This window comes from Quercus lobata, chromosome 2 (genome assembly GCF_001633185.2).
Source record: "Quercus lobata isolate SW786 chromosome 2, ValleyOak3.0 Primary Assembly, whole genome shotgun sequence".
NCBI classification, from domain to species: domain Eukaryota; kingdom Viridiplantae; phylum Streptophyta; class Magnoliopsida; order Fagales; family Fagaceae; genus Quercus; species Quercus lobata.
In genome coordinates this window covers 56,110,714-56,127,023 of record NC_044905.1, presented here as the reverse complement: position 1 = coordinate 56,127,023, position 16,310 = coordinate 56,110,714, and the positions used below count along the sequence as shown (strand labels likewise).

The window sequence follows — 16,310 nt, the reverse complement described above, 5'->3', positions numbered from 1 at the left end:
CAAAGATTAGGAGGGTGTTAGAACATTTTTCCCTACCAAATGTTTGGGTGTTTGGGTCGGATCCAACATTTCGGGTACTGGTCAGAGTTGTCAGGATCTGGGGACTCCGATTGGTCCAAATTTTTGAACTTCATTAAAATTTTCGTAATTTTTTTTTTGGGGGCCTTTTTTAGCCCAAATTAAGGGGTTTAGCAGTTTTATAAATCACTTGGATTTCAGATTTTTTGAATCTCCTATACATTTTAGATTTTTTGAATCTCCTACTACACTAGATTTGTTGGCATCCAGGACATACAAATCAATCCCAATACAATCTTTCTGTTTCTCTTCTTTTTTTTTTTTTTTTTGCTGAAACAATCTTTCTGTTATGTTTATTTTTTGTAATTAATTTGTGAGAAACAGAAAATAACAGAATAACATAAATTTAATCCTGGACAGAATAACACAACAGAACACACAAAAAAGCCTCTTTTTACCACATGTGATCTCTTAAACAACACAATAGAAGCACCTGGGCAGTACATATCAATCCAAATATATAATCTCTTCCACATTAAATACAAAAAATAAACACAACAAAATAGACTAAATTTGGACGAAATAGCACAACACGACACACACAAAACCTAATTTTACCATTGGTGATCTATTAACAACACAATATGCACCTAGGCAGTAAGCCAGTAGCTCAACACAAGTAGGCAAAAAAGCCAATCTTAACACCTATTAAACCTGCCAATCACACAACAAATAATATTTCCAGCAGCAAATAAATCACAACAGCAAGCATAAGAAACAGATAATAGCATACTGCAATATTTCCATATATGGATATATAATGGTAACCATAGAGGCAGTTACTGCAAGTTTGTAAGGCAGTAAAGCTAGTTATACAAAGTTCCTAGCAATATAATTAGTTACAACTATGAAATACCACAGGTATTATCAGATAATAGCTTTTCCAAAGCATTGACTGGCAACTACTCTTTAGTTAATAATGTCTATAGCTTATAGAAAAATAAAACCTATGGAGTCAGATTTTTTTTTTTTTTCCTATAAGCATTAAGAGATTTTTTTTTTTTTTTTTTTGGGGGGGGGGGGGGGGAAAGGTATATGCATTAAGAGTTGAGTATAGTTAGACAAGCAATATCTAAAATGTTTCCAAAAGGCTGCCTCCTTTCCAAAATGAATGACCTTCCTCCTACAATAGACAAAAAGATATTTAACAAATAATATATCAGTAGCAAGTACAAGACCAATGAGTAAGGACAGTAAGTTAATAACAGTACGGGACTAAAGACAGTAACTTACCAAGTCAATCAATACAAATTAAGGGACGTTTGCCTGAGCTAGGACTTGCTGCTGCACTTCCTGTTGCTTGTTGATTTATAACTAGAAATGAAAATAAAATAAAAACAATAGCTTAAATTTTTTTTGAATACATGAGACATTTAATAAAACTCAATAGAAAAAAAGTTTTAGAATTTAAACATATTCCTCGCTCAAACACAAACAGTAACAGTATCCTACTTGTGCGGGGAAAAAAAAAAAAAAAAAACACACAAATCAAAACTAATATAAACTGAACAAAAAATAAAAAGCTCAAATACACAAATCAAAAACTAAACTAAACTAAATTTTTTTTTTTTTTAAAGGTCAAATACAAACAGTAACAATATCCTACTTAGAGCATTTGCAGCAGTAGAGCTATATAGGTATAATGGTATAATTTTAGCTTTTTATCACAAAAAACACAATGCAGCAGTGGAGCTAAATCTAAAAGATTTAGCTCCTCAGCTACAGTGCACATCTATTTTTAGATGTGCACTGTAGCTCACAGGTAAAAAAAAAAAATACTTTTTTATTACAATTCTCTCTCCTCTCCAATTAAATATACATTTTCTATTTTCTCTCTCTCTCTCTATCCGGCTTCTCTCTTTCTTCTTTCTTCCTCAATTTTTTTTCTTTCTTCCTCAATTTTTTTTCCTCTCTTTCTCGCCGGACAGCTCCCCTCATCTCCCTCATCCCTCAGCTCGCCGGCCAACTCCCTCATCGCCGATCTGTTCCGCCGACCCAGCTCGCCGACCCACCCGAAGCACCATCGCCCACATTGATTCTGACGACGATTCCGACGAGGAAGCCCCCGACGCTGCAAACACTGAAACTCCGATGAAGACGACTCCTCCATTCGCACCTTCACCGCAGCTCGCCTCGACACCGCCAACGCGGGTGGAGGCTTCGGTTCGGCTCAGCTCGAAACACGCAGATCAAGACGGAGAATCTGAGCTCCTCCGCCACGGTTAAGATCAAGAATCTGGGTCCCACAGCTCAGGCCGGGAGCTCGGTGCCTGGAATCGTTGTTTAGAAGTGATTGATTCAATGAATTGAGAATAGAAATGGTGTTTGTGGAATCTGTGAATGTGGTTGTGGTTTTGGTTTTTTTTTTTTTTTTTTTCTATGTTCTGTTGTGATTGTCAAAGTAGATGGTGGTTGTGGCCGCTGCTGGTGGTGGTGGTGGTGGTAGTGGTTGTGGGTGGGGCTGATGATGGAGGTGGTTGTGGACGATGGTGTGGAGGTTTTTTATTTGTAGTGAGAATTATTATTTTATTATAGTAGTTATATTATTTTATTGGAATATTTATATTATTTTATTGGGTTAGAAGCTAAAATAGATCCACTGCTGTAGTATGTGTGGAGCTAAAATAGATAAAGTGACTTTTTGTATAGCTAAAAAGCTAAAAATATAGATCCACTGCTGTGGATGCTCTTATGAACCCAAAAAATAAAAAATAGGGATAATTATACTTTACCTACCTGTGGTTTGCCTCTAATTTGATTTACCTACCCGTGGTTTCAATTTTGATACTTTACCCACCTGAGGTTACTTCCGTTTAGTCTCTGTTATCCACCTTGTTAAAAAAGAAGGGTAAATAAGTCTTTTTACACCCATTTTATGTCTCTCTCCTCCCAAAACAAGAAAAACAAAAGAAAAACAAGATTAAAATATCGTATTAGTTTCTCACAACTCACAAACATGAAGCACATACACAAACATGAAGAACATGCACTCAGAAAACTAATACAAATCAAATCAAATCAAATCAAGCAATATCATCAAAGTACAAACCACAAATCTTTTACGGTGGTTTGTGTGTTTGGATTTCAGTTTTTGGCTAGGTTTAGATCTCGTTGTTGCCAGCTTTGGGTATGTTGTGGTGGATCTACTGGGTTTGTGCTGTGTTTGTAGCCTTATTGCTAATAAAAAGCTTATGTACTGCGTGGTTTCAGGTGAATTTTCTAATGGGTACTCTGGATTGAAAAATGGTGTTGACTTTTGGGATTCTAAGACAAGTCCTGGACATGTCACACTCACACTGGATGTCATACTCACAGCAGAAAATTCTGGCATTCAAAATGGTGGCGAAATTAACCTTGAAGTTGAGGATAAACTTCAATCACCTGGGTACTCTGCTGGGTTTAGATCTCGTTCTTGCTTGTTAGTTCGGTGATTCCTTTACTGAATAACAAGCAATTCCGATACCTGACACCTGTGACCAATATTTTACCCAAAAGACCTGTTTTTAGTCCTTAAGCCTTTGGCCATGGTTTTTGACAGATCTAGAGAACCCAATCACATTTTGATTGATGTTAGTGAACAGCAATCACCTGGAACTGTTTCACTTGTGAAGCCCTCAATGACAAGTACAAGCTCCTCCTCATCCCAACCGCATCGACGGGCTCGCCATCATACAACTGATGCTGAAATGGTAAACGAGCAAATGAACCCAGAAATAGATGGGGAGGATGAAATGGAGAAGGAGCTAGAGACTATCTTGAAACACTATACAAGAAACCACCGTGAAACACACAAACCCAACAGATCCACACATCAATTGCAAAAATAAAAAAGCATATTCATTGAGTGAAGAATCAATCAAATCAAACTCCACACAACATTTTCACTCAACACAAAACCCACTTTGATTATGCCCCAAAAAAAAAAAAAAAGCAATCACACTCACTGTTCCAAACACACCCATTTTCCCAGAAAAAAAAAATATCAAAGAAAAATGCAACAATTAAACAAAACCCAGATGAGAAAATTAAAGAAAGTAGCCAAAACTTGAAACTTGTGTCTTTGTCATTGTCACAAGAAAACGTGTAGTGAGATTGTTGATAATGGTAACAAGAGTCTTCGGCTTGGTCTCTCCCAAGAACACAACCTTTAATTCTCCAAATAGAGTTAGTACGTTTTAGCAACTTTTATATAATTTTAGAAACTTTAATAAGGATTATAAAACAAAGGCTATGTATTTAATTATTTATGCCTTGAAATTCAAGGAATCCGAGTTGGATTCAGATTCAGAATAGTTTCATCTACATAAGCTTGAAACTATATAACTTTGGGAGAAAGAGGAGTGCTTGATCTGTTTTGGATTTTTCTTTTTGATAAAAAATGTGTTAGAGTAACGTATGAAAGGGAGGTGGGTAACAGAAACTAAACGGAAGTACTCTCAGATGGGTAAAGTGTCAAAATTGAAACCACGGGTAGACAAATCAAATTAGAGGCAAACCATTCATCAAAAAAAAAATTAGAGGCAAACCACAGGTGAGTAAAGTGTAATTATCCCTAAAAAATAAAAACACAAGACTAAATTAAACTTTTTAATAAAAAAGCTCAAATACAAACAGTATGAGACTAGAAATTTTATTAAATAATAAAAGCAAAAGCAATGATGCTCAAAATTTATCAAACAACAGCAAAACAACAACAACCCTAACAGCAGAAGAAACATCAAACAACAGCATTAAAACAACTTATAAGGAAACCAAAGAACATATGAATCTCCCTCCTAAATGGTTTAGGGAGTCAATCTAATCTACATAAAATAATTTGTTACAGTTAATAATTACAACTAAACATAGGATATGATTTACATTGCATATTACACCAGATTGGTCTATTTTTCATATCAGGCATCAAGTCAAACCAAAAGAAGAACAAAATCCCAACTTTAAAAACTAAACACAAAGTAAAAAAAAAAATCATAATTGGGTGTTGGAGTTTCGTTTTTGAAGACAGAAAACCCAACTTGGAGCCTTGGACAACTGTCAATCCAAAATAAAATTGAAAAAAATTAATAAAAAAAATTGAACAATGAACAAAAGTAAAATGGTTAGGGTATCAAGTTTTTTCAGTTAAATTTTCAAATTATAAATCTTTGGGTTTATTTGAATTTAACAATTGATTTCCATAACAAATGAAACCAATGAGAGACTCACAAAGAGAGAGATGAGAACTGAGGCGAAAAGCCAAAGATTGAATAGAAGAGAGCAGAGGCATGAGGGATTGAGAGAGTGGTGAGAACTGAGAAGACCGAAGAAGTCAGGGAAGTCTGAAGAGGAAGCGTGAAACTGTGAGACTGAAGTGAAGAGATTAGAGCCAGTGAGAGATCAAACCAAAAGTCGAATATTTAATTTTGACCGTTCGATTTTGGTCATGATTCTAATTTTAACGGATGATTTACAAATAGGGTACTTGTGCCTATTGAATCACTGCTCTATAATCTGTACTAATCTTCACCGTGGATTTTAAATTTTGATTTGATATAAACGGTGGATTTGTAAATTGGGAAGTTGTGCAACAAAAAGCAGACATTTGATTTAGCTTATATACTGACATACGTTTCCCAGAGCCAGTGGCCAGAAAAGTTAGGCTATACTGGTAATTCGGTCGGTTCGGGTGAAATATTTTATAAACCGCCACCTAAACCGATCATTCGGTTCTTAATAATTATAACCCGTGACAGACCCATACTAGGATTCGGAGCAGCCCGTGGACCTTCGGTTCGGGCGGGTCCGTTTGAACGGATCGCTGGACAACCCTACTTAACAAACACTAGCAACAGATTTTTTGTCTTACGCTTTAATATGATGTATAAAATGTAGGTGTGCTAGAGAGAGAAATATATATAAAAACAAAAAAAATTATGGGAATATATAATATATATATTATATATAATTGGTACATAAAAATTGTGGGAATTTGGTTATAGACAGAGAGAGAAAAGATTCTAATTCCAAGTTGAGAAACAAAGAAAGATAAAAGATTTTTTTTAGCTGAATAAGAAAGATAAAAGGTTAAGCTAACAAAAAAATGATCAAGATAATTTGGTGGGTTAATTTTAGATGGCCTTGGTACCTAAAACTAATGGCTGGCCAATTTAATAGCTATTTATTTTACTTTTATTTTATTTTTAAAATTTCCTTCCATTAATCACTATCTTTAGGGATAGGATAAAGAAATTCAGGAAGTTAAACAAGAAACATTTGTTTTATAATATAAATGAAAACAGAAAATTAAATTTGGTTTTTCATTCTTTTTTTTCGTTTTTTTTAATATCCAATAAAATTATTAGATGGAGTTTAAAATTTTTGCTCATCTGAAGGGAAAAAAAAAATTTGTTGTTGATCTGTTAGCCAAATTGGCATTTTGTACTTGTTTTAATGGTCCCTAAATTAGTGGGGCTATTCTAGGCCATAAGGTCAACACGTCGAGAACTTGAATACAAATCTCTGTATCACTTTTTGTATACTACTCTATTTTCCACCAATTATTACGTGTCATGTTTTGATTTTACTTTCCTTATAAAATAACTAAAATTTAAAATAGAAAGCAGTCACACACATGACAAGTAATGATTTATGGAACATAGAGTGATACACGAAAAGTAGTACAGAGGATTTGCATTCTGAGAACCAACCTCATAGTCAAAAATCTTCATAGTTTCTGCCATGTTTTTGTTTATTGTTTTTCCCTTGAGGAAAAAAAAAATTATTGAATTGGAAATTATATGGAAAAATAGATTGATCCAATGACAGTAGTAGAAGAGCAAACTCATACCTTTGTTTTATTTTTTTGAATAATATCTAGCGGCATGGACTCATTTCCTTTTCTATTTCTCTAAGCTAGAACAAATCAGATTGGAGTGGGGTAAGAAGCAGGTGGAATGTCCTAATTCGTGAATTGGTTTGTAAATGAACCAAGTTGTTTATTTACAACTTGGGTTTGACTTTAAAAAAAAGAAAGTAATAACATTTCCCTTCCTTGAGTTTTGAGGTTTGAAGAAATTAACACTTTCTTTTTATTTATATTAATAACAAAATATTTTAAATTTCTTTAAGATTTTCTTTATAAATTTAGAATAAAAATACAAAATTTATCAAGTACCAAAATATTTGCAAAGACAAATCTCTTTATAACTCATTAAGAAAAAAAGGGAAAAAAAGAGCAAAAGCACCAAGCTAGTACACAATATTTTAATATTAATTTGACAAAGTTTGGTCAAACAGATGTGTGAGGACACGATTCGTAACGAACCGTAACAGTATTGGGTTCGCATGCAAAAAAGGCCCAAACAATATCATTTGTAGAGCGTGGGTTTGAAAGGCTAGGCCTTGGTCACCAGGCGGTGGGTTTTTCGTAGTGTTCATGCACGATTAAGTTGATTTCGCCCCTGGAGTCTTTCTCCTGGAGGCGGGCTGGGAGGCTCTGGCTTTTGGCCATTTTTCCCAGCCCCTTCTGGCTTGTACTAACTTTTACGTTATATAGTCCTTCTTGGTTGATCCTAACCATCCACTTGTTGGGCGGCCAGGTGCTTATTTCTGTATCCATCCCATCAACCGTCCCCTCTTACTTTCTACTAGTTGCGAAGATCGAAGTTTACACCGTCCAAACGTCTTTTCTCATTAATCGGATCTGGACGTTGACAGGTGCATTTAATGCGAAGAGGACGCATTTTCCTTGATCCAATTTTACACCCTGCTTCCCTGTGGGCCCCATTCCACTCACATCCCCTTCAGGAGGCTGTTTGGGGGTAGCTTTCACCAAGACGTTGATCTTCCCATTGAAGTTCTGGAGTGCCGAGGACAGGGTAGTTTCTCAGCCGTTCCCTTTGACACCCTGGCCATCGATCATTTGTCCTCGGCAAAATACCTCCTCGGCACGGGCCCTGGGCCCAGATAGAGTTTGGGCCGGATTGTAAACTTCCCGGACCCACAATAGCCCCTCAAAATCCTGCTATCCGTCTCTTCGGACAGATATGAGGGTTTTGATGACATCAGAGATCCGTCAATGCCTGTCAATCCTTGTCACCTATCGGTTCCCGAGACTTTTTGTCTGCCCTAGATATGTTCCCAGAGCCATTGGAAGGCGAAACGTGGCCTCATTAAATACGGGCGGCTTTGTGTTTCTCACGTTCAACGGTATGATGAAGATCGAACGGTCATGATCCGCTGATCTTTATGGGCGGGAAAATTAGTGCAATTGCCCTAGAAAGTATAAGAGATTTTTTGGAACGGGTCTGTCTCTTCAGTTTTGCACTTAAGAGTTCTAGAGCGTATATTCTGGGTTCATCCGAATTTCCGTCCAAATTCAAGTCTGTCTTCAGCACAAAAAGCCTATCCGAGGCGCTTTTCCTCTTTTATGTAAGTTCCCTACCTTCATTAACTCGTGCTTTCTCTTTTCTGGGTTTGTTTTGTGTTGATTCCATTTTTTCCCGTCACGGTGTTGGCTTCGTTTGGTAAACCATAGAGATGACTAAATTGAGACTGAGGAAATTAGTAGATTCTGAAGAGGCGATGAATAAGTTCATCGTCGATTATAGGATTCCTCCCAACGTGAGTTTGAAGCATTGTAAGATGGGGGAATGGCATTATGAGAGAGAAACGGGCGCCGTAGTAATTCCCGTCCTCGCCTTTGTAGAGGGGGGCATGAGAATCCCTATGGGGCCGGTAACGAGGGGTTACCTCAGGCACTTCCGATTAGCCCCCACCCAGTGCGCCGGCAATGTTTTTAGGATTCTGGGTTGCGTGGACGCTTTAAATGAGAAAATGGGGTTAAGACTGACCCACCATGATGTGAACTGGTGCTATAATCTCCAAAAGTTGAAGGGGAAAATCTTTTACATGAAGTCAAGGGACGAAAGGGTTCGATTAATCCAATGCCTCCCTGACTCCAACAAGGGTTTAAACAAGTATTTTCTTATCGTCTCCGGGGAATGGCCCGATGGCAATCCATGCCCCATAGCAGAAGGAGAACCAGGTGGGGTAGCGAGAATGAAAGGGCGATGAGCCTTAACACCATTCTACTCGGATGTTGTCTAGTAACTAACCATGCATGCATGTTTTTCTTTTTGCAGATCCAAACGCTTATCAACGGCATTTTCACTTAGTCAACCGGGCGGACTTGGAAACCGTTTTACAAGCGGCAGTTTTCGTAAATGACAGAGATGGTCAAGTCCGAGCAGCCCACAAAATACTAGGATACCCTCCTGTTCAGAAGTCGTTTGCGGACGCAAGGCACGTGATCAGCGCCAGCCGTCCTTGGCTCCCAAAAATTACAATGGTTGAGACAGGATTTTTAATCTCCCAGGAACCAGCTGTTCCCGAGAACATCCCACAGGTGGGCCCCTCCTCGTCCCATCAAGTAGCAGAGGAAGAAGGCGAACTAGATTGGTCCGAGGAAGGTTTTGGAGTATTTGACCTAGCCCTCCAATCCAAGGATCCTTCTGGTGACCTAGGTGACCCAGCCTTGTCCGAGGCGGAATTGTTGTCAGTAGGTACCTCTTCTCAAGTCGAGATGGGACTCAAGAGAAAACCCCTGACCCCCCTTCTCCAACTCCTCAAGGGCCAACCTAGGAAGGATACACAGGGAACGTCACAACCCGATGCTCCCTCTCCACTACCTCGGCCCCCTACTATCCAGACCAGGTCATCTTCCACCAAGTCGCAGCCATAATCCCCCCACCCCGAACTTCCTGCCTCCTCCCAACCAGCTCGGCCTCCTCGACCTGAAGGCGCTGATTCAAAGAGAAAGAGGAGCCCCAAGGGCAAGGAAGTTACGGACAAGGGAAAATCCCAAACTTCTAAGGAGAAGGATGAGGCTCCGCGCACTAAACAACTGAAGATTGGACACCAGGATAAGGGCAAAGAAACTGAAGTCCAAACTTCTCAAGGCAAGGGAAAGGGGATTGAGGCCCAGTCCTTACCGAGTGCCTGGCTTCCTGCCCCAATGCTTCACAGGTGTCCACTATTGGAAATGGCATCCATGAGGGACCTTGGAGATGGCGAGGGTGGCTACGTGGCAGACGCATTAGGGAGAACCATGTTGCTCCCTAATGACATAGATGAACTGGGGAGAATGAGGATGCAGAAGGTCTTCCTCAGTACCAAGAGGTACTTGGGCATGGTAAGATTTCTTGAAACCTAAAGCTTTATTTAACTCCTGCCACTGGTTTGTCATTAACTACACGCTCATCTCCCTTGTCAGGCTCTCCAGGCAACCTATAGGATGGAGGAAGAGGTGAATAACAGGAGTAAGGTGGCAGAGAACGAACGCAAGAAGCGTATAACGGCCTCGAAGACTCTCGAAGCCTCTGAGGATGAACTTGCCAAAGTCAAGGCTGACTTAACAATAACTATCCGTGAGAGCGATAACGTCTCGGCGAGCCTAGCTAGCGCCCAAAAACAGGCCGCGGACCAAACAAAGCGCGTACTTATAGCCGAGGACCAGTTGCGAATAGCCAAAGACCTGATCAAGGGTTTAAATAAGCAGCTGGCCGCGGCCGAGCACGACAAAGGGGTGGCGGAATACGCCCGTGATGAAGCCCTAAGGGCCAAGAAGGAGGCCGAGTTTGCCAGGAATGACGCAGAGGCCGCCAAGGAAACGGCCGAGGATGATGGTTATAATATGGGAGTGGTTGAAACCCAAGCCACCCTTAAGACCCAGATTCTTGGAGTATGCAGGTTTTATTGTTCTCAGGTTTGGGAAGAGGCATTGAAGCGAGCTGGGGTGGATGCTTCATCTGATCTGTGGAAGGCAGAGAACATATTCTACCCTACAGCCATCCGCGAGGCCACTTCCTCTAGCTCCGTGGCTATGGTTGACCAACCCGAGGAAGGGGTCACTCAGTCGAAAGACTTACAGATCAGCGGCTCTCCTGGCGGAATGCTCAAAGAGAGAGAATCTCAGGATGTGATAGAAATATCTCAGCATACGGATTCTGAGGCACCTAAAGAGACTACTGAGCCAGTGGTTGGCTTTCAGATGCCTAGCGCTGAGGAGCCAACCACACTTGTCCAGCCCCCACTGGCAATTCCCCCTGCTGCGGTCCCCAAGAGCACCGATGCTGACCCTGTTCAGCCTTCTCCAGAAGTAGCTACCCTCCAGGGCGCCAAAGCTGATTCCAATCCACCTTCCCAGGACGTGGCCGACGCAAAACTAAAGAAATAGAAACCCTGACTAGGTTCCGTATTTGTTTTCAGTGTAACAACTAACTTATTTCTTTTTCATTTCGAAAACTTTGTAATCTATTGGTAGTTTGAACCTGTTGAATATGTATATATATATGAAATCTTTTTCTTCGTTTTTTTCCTTTAGTTACCTGTTAGTGGCCCTTATAAATACTCGCTATTGTTTATGAATTCTGAACTAATTTATCTTAACATGTTTGAACATTTGCACATGCGATACATTTTAACATCATGTTTCAAAACCCTAGCTTACCTGCATCCACAGAGCCTCGGATTCTTTTCTAACCCTTACTCAACGAAGATGTAGGCACCATTTTCGACGTCATGCATAGTAGCTAAGTCTTGCTTGGTTCTGTCCAAAACTCAGTTTTCTCATCCAAGTAGTTGGTTTCCCCATAGGCTTGAGTCCGAGGACCATGCAATGCCTTGGTTCTGTCCAAAACTCAGTTTTCTCATCCAAGTAGTTGGTTTCCCCATAGGCTTGAGTCCGAGGACCATGCAATGCCTTGGTTCTGTCCAAAACTCAGTTTTTTGGTGTGGTACCTTGGCTTGAGGGGGAATTAGCTCCTCGGCCAAGCCCCTAGAACCATTCATGCGATTGACGCTACCTGGCGTAGCCCCTAGTCAAGAATCATAACCCCTAGTCAAGAATCATAGCCCCTAGCGGCACTTTACACTAGAACTCTATAACCAACAGTTAGAAATGATAAAGGAACTCTCTCGACCTACTGCCTATGCCAACACACAAGCCTTCCCCACAGACAGCGCCAATTGTGAGGACACGATTCGTAACGAATCGTAACAGTATTGGGTTCGCATGCAAAAGAGGCTCAAACAATATCATTTGTAGAGCGTGGGTTTGAAAGGTTAGGTCTTGGTCACCAGGCGGTGGGTTTTTCGTGGTGTTCATGCACGATTAAGTTGATTTCTTCCCTGGAGTCTTTCTCCTGGAGGCGGGCTGGGAGGCTTTGGTTTTTGGCCATTTTTCCCAGCCCCTTCTGGCTTGTACTAACTTTTACGTTATATAGTCCTTCTTGGTTGATCCTAACCCTCCACTTGTTGGGCAGGTAGGTGCTTATTTCTGTATCCATCCCATCAACCGTCCCCTCTTACTTTCTACTAGTTGCGAAGATCGAAGTTTACACCGTCCAAACGTCTTTTCTCATTAATCGGATCTGGACGTTGGTAGGTGCATTTAATGCGGAGGGGACGTATTTTCCTTGATCCAATTTTACACCCTACTTCCCTGTGGGCCCCATTCCACTCACATCTCCTTCAGGGGGCTGTTTGGGGGTAGCCTTCACCAAGACGTTGATATTCCCATTGAAGTTCTGGAGTGCCAAGGACAGGGTAGTTTCTCAGCCGTTCTCCTTGACACCCCGGCCATCGATCATTCGTCCTCGGCAAAATACTTCCTCGGCACGGGCCTTGGGCCCAGATAGAGTTTGGGCCGGATTGTAAACTTCCCGAACCCACAAGATGTAAAGGGGAAAATGTTTTTTCCTTTTAAGTTTGGGGTGAAATGTCATTTCCTCAAACTTCAAAAAAGGAGAATATAATTACCCCTAAAAAAATGTGTATATTTGTTAATTCATTAAATATGTTAAGTTCAGGTTCAAGTTAAAGTTCAACTATTAAATAATTTAAATTAAAACATAATAGTATATTTATGAACAAGATATTGAATATCAAAATATGAGACTCAATCTAAGTTATATAATATTATATGTTTGTATGCGTATATAATAGATTTGAAATTTTAGATTTTGGCTAATGCCATTACCTTCACATCTATTAAATTATGTCATAAAAGTCATAACAATAACATAGAGCCCAATTGCTAACAATATAATATGGTTGTGATTTTATCCTGGCCATAATTGCTAACTGCCTAATAAGTAAACAAATGGATGGTATAGAGCCTAAAGTTAGCCTTCATAAATCTTTATGTACTATATAATTGCATCATAGAAACTAAAATGAAGTAATAAAGACATCCTTATTATGAAAGTAGGTTCGCTGCAAGACTATTTTGTGTTAGCAAGATAGATATCAGATGTGACTTTTTAAGAAAAAAAAAATGATTTATTATTGCATACGAAAATGTTACACAAAAATTTAATTCTTTGAGAGGATAGTTACAGATTGAAGTACATAGCAATGCCAATTCTATAATATCAAGTATAAGGCACCTAAAACATGCATTGTAGTTGATGGCATCTAAAACATACACTGTAGTTGTCACTTTGAATCGATCGCCCACCAAATACCAAAACTGAATACATTATTGCATTACTTGGTTTCCCTTTAATCTCCAACCTGATTTACAATCATAGCACGAGGGGCTATGCATCAAGTAGTTCACCGCATTGGACATCATCAACATTCCAGATGAAAGCGAGTTAACAAAAAAATTTCCACGGTTCTAATGAGTAGCATCCCATGCATGTCAGATGAGGATGATGAAAATAAAAAAGAGAAAATTAAATGCATACTCCCAAAAGTTTCATGGCTATACACAAGTGACAGCACACAAAAGGTTCAAATAATCTAGAATAATACAAGTAAAATGTTGGATGCAAATTATAGGCTCGAAATTGAAAACCAAGTTCACTGGTAATATAAATTTCTTGGTGTGCTACTGCTTCACAATATTGTTTCTTGAACTCCATGATATACTACAGTTATGTGCCTATGATATGTTAATGGAGCTTCATCAATCAATACTGTTGTGTCTTAAATCAAGCATAGAGATTTTCCATTTCGCACTTTGGAGCTCTGTCATTCGACTGTGTAGAGCTTTATCAATAAGTTGTACCTGTACCAGAATGTAAGAAAGGGCTTTCCGAAGTATATCCTTGCGCTTATTAAAATAACGGGAAAAAATAGTTAAACGTACTCATAAGCAAAGCCAATAAACGAGGATGGTGTGAGTGCCTTCATGCTCTGTGCATGTAGCGGCAGTGGTAGTCTTGCGTTTCTCCTTATGCAAGAGTTTTAGTGGCCTCCTGTGTACAGTGAGGTCAGTGTAGGTAACCCCTTTCAACGGAACAGAGAGTGGGTTTTATTTTGGAAGGATGGCATACGAGCTGGAAGAACTTTGGAGTAAGTTAACTTTTACGGAAGAAGAGGGAGAGGATATAGAACTAGGATGCGAGAGCACAAGGGCGGCGAGGGAGATCGGAAAAAATTGTTTAGTGATGAAGATACTCACGCAGCGCTTCATTGTCCTAGACGCACTCCGAAAACACTTGAAGATGCTATGGAAACCGAACAAGGGTTTATGGATATCAGAAATAGAAGGGGAAATGTTCCTGGTGGAGTTTGGAGATTGTAGGGACAAAAAACGAATCTTGGAGATGTGTCCTTGGAGCTATGAGAAACAACTTGTACTTTTACAGGAGTTTGAGGGTGAAAGAGTTCCAAAGGAAATCACTATGAAGTGGACTCCTTTTTGGGTGCAAATATACAACCTCCCTCTGATGAGCACGACTCAAGAATCCGATCTGGTGATAGGTGGAAAAATTGGTAGGGTGCTTGATGTGGATGTGCCTGAGAAGGGTGTTCAGTGGGGTAAGTACCTGCGGGTGAGGGTCAGTGTTGACGTCAAGAAAAAGCTGGTCAGGGGGAAGAAAGTAACCATCGAAGGAGGAGAAGCCAAATGGGTTTTCTTTAAATACGAACGGTTACCTAACTTCTGTTACCAGTGTGGGAGATTGGATCATGGCGTGAAGGAATGTAAGGAAGGAGCAGGTTCGGAAAACATAGCAAGTGATGAGGGAATGCAATATGGAGCTTGGCTTAGAGGTGAACCAGGGAGAAGGGGAGGTTGGGAGCAAGGAAGAATGGGGGACGAAAATGACGGAGAAGGCAGGCAGTATAAGGGGGTGACGATGAGAAAGAAGCACGTCGATGACACGTTCCGGCGATAAGAAGGTGAGGAAAAGAACGACGCTCACATGAGTGGATTGACCCATTGTCAGGGGGCAACCCCAAGCGGGAGTCCAGAGGAGCTACGAGTGACGAGACAGAGTGAAGAGTTCTTTGAGACTGAGGGTAAGGTCAACTTGACATTGGAAAAGGTTATTAGTACCCTTACTCCAAAAGAGAAAGTGGGCGTGCCTCCCTTACTGCCCGTAGCAGACCTGGAAGGTGACATGCTCTGGGAAATCTAAAGAACGAGGACGTAAGAGAAAAAACTGAAGTAGTACTAGACAAGAAGCATACGTGTAAGGACCTGGGTAAGGATTCGGGCTTAGAATCAAAAGCAGATGGGACTTAGGCCGATGATAATTCAAGCCCACTTGCCATGACCTTTAACCAAGAGAAGGGATGGGTCACAGAGCCATTAGGCCCAACAAGTGGCCACTGGAAGCGTCTGGCTAGAAAAATAAAAACTCCAAGCCCGAATAAGGTGGATTGTACAAGCAAAACAAAACGCAAGGGCCCGGTTCCTTTACAAGAGCTAGACCCGAATAATTTACACTCAAAACGCAGAAAAGGTAAACTACAGGTTAGTGAGGACATAGATGAGAATGGGAATACGGTTGGCGGTGAGGCGGTGGCTGCGATGCAGCATTGTCGAGCCTCATGAGTGTTTTAGCTTGGAATTGTCGGGGGTTGGGGACTCCTTCGGCAATTCGTACACTCACTGAGGAGGTGAAGAAACAAAACCCCGTGGCGGTTTTCCTGGCAGAGACGAAGGCGAACACCGATAGGATGAAGGGCTTCCAACAGAAATTAGGACTTACTCAGGGGATTATTGTACCAAGTGATGGTCTGAATGGTGTTCTAGCGATGCTATGGAAGGAGGGCACGGATATTAGGTTCAAGAGTTGTTCACACTCGCACATAGATGTTGTAATCCATGGTGAGGGTAAAGGCGGTCCGTGGAGGATTTCTGGGTTTTATGGGCATCCGGATACGAGCAAAAGGCAGAGCTCTTGGCAATTGATAGAAGCTCTCCATGCCCAGTGTGAGATGTTGTGGGTAGTATG

At 40.4% G+C, this 16,310-nt stretch overlaps 1 protein-coding gene and 1 long non-coding RNA gene across 2 annotated transcripts; one reads left to right on the top strand and one right to left on the bottom strand.

Moving 5' to 3' along the window:
* Positions 1 to 1,110: 1,110 nt before the first annotated feature.
* LOC115963120 lies at positions 1,111 to 5,430 on the bottom strand. Its single transcript, XR_004085702.1, has 3 exons — positions 5,284 to 5,430; positions 1,312 to 1,392; positions 1,111 to 1,201 (listed from the first exon to the last, which is right to left on the bottom strand). It is a non-coding gene; the product is annotated as an uncharacterized LOC115963120 (long non-coding RNA).
* Positions 5,431 to 14,390: 8,960 nt separating this feature from the next.
* On the top strand, positions 14,391 to 15,245 carry LOC115966814. The gene has a single exon (XM_031085970.1). It carries the CDS (start codon positions 14,391 to 14,393, stop codon positions 15,243 to 15,245), a length of 855 nt encoding a protein of 284 aa, XP_030941830.1.
* Positions 15,246 to 16,310: the final 1,065 nt, after the last annotated feature.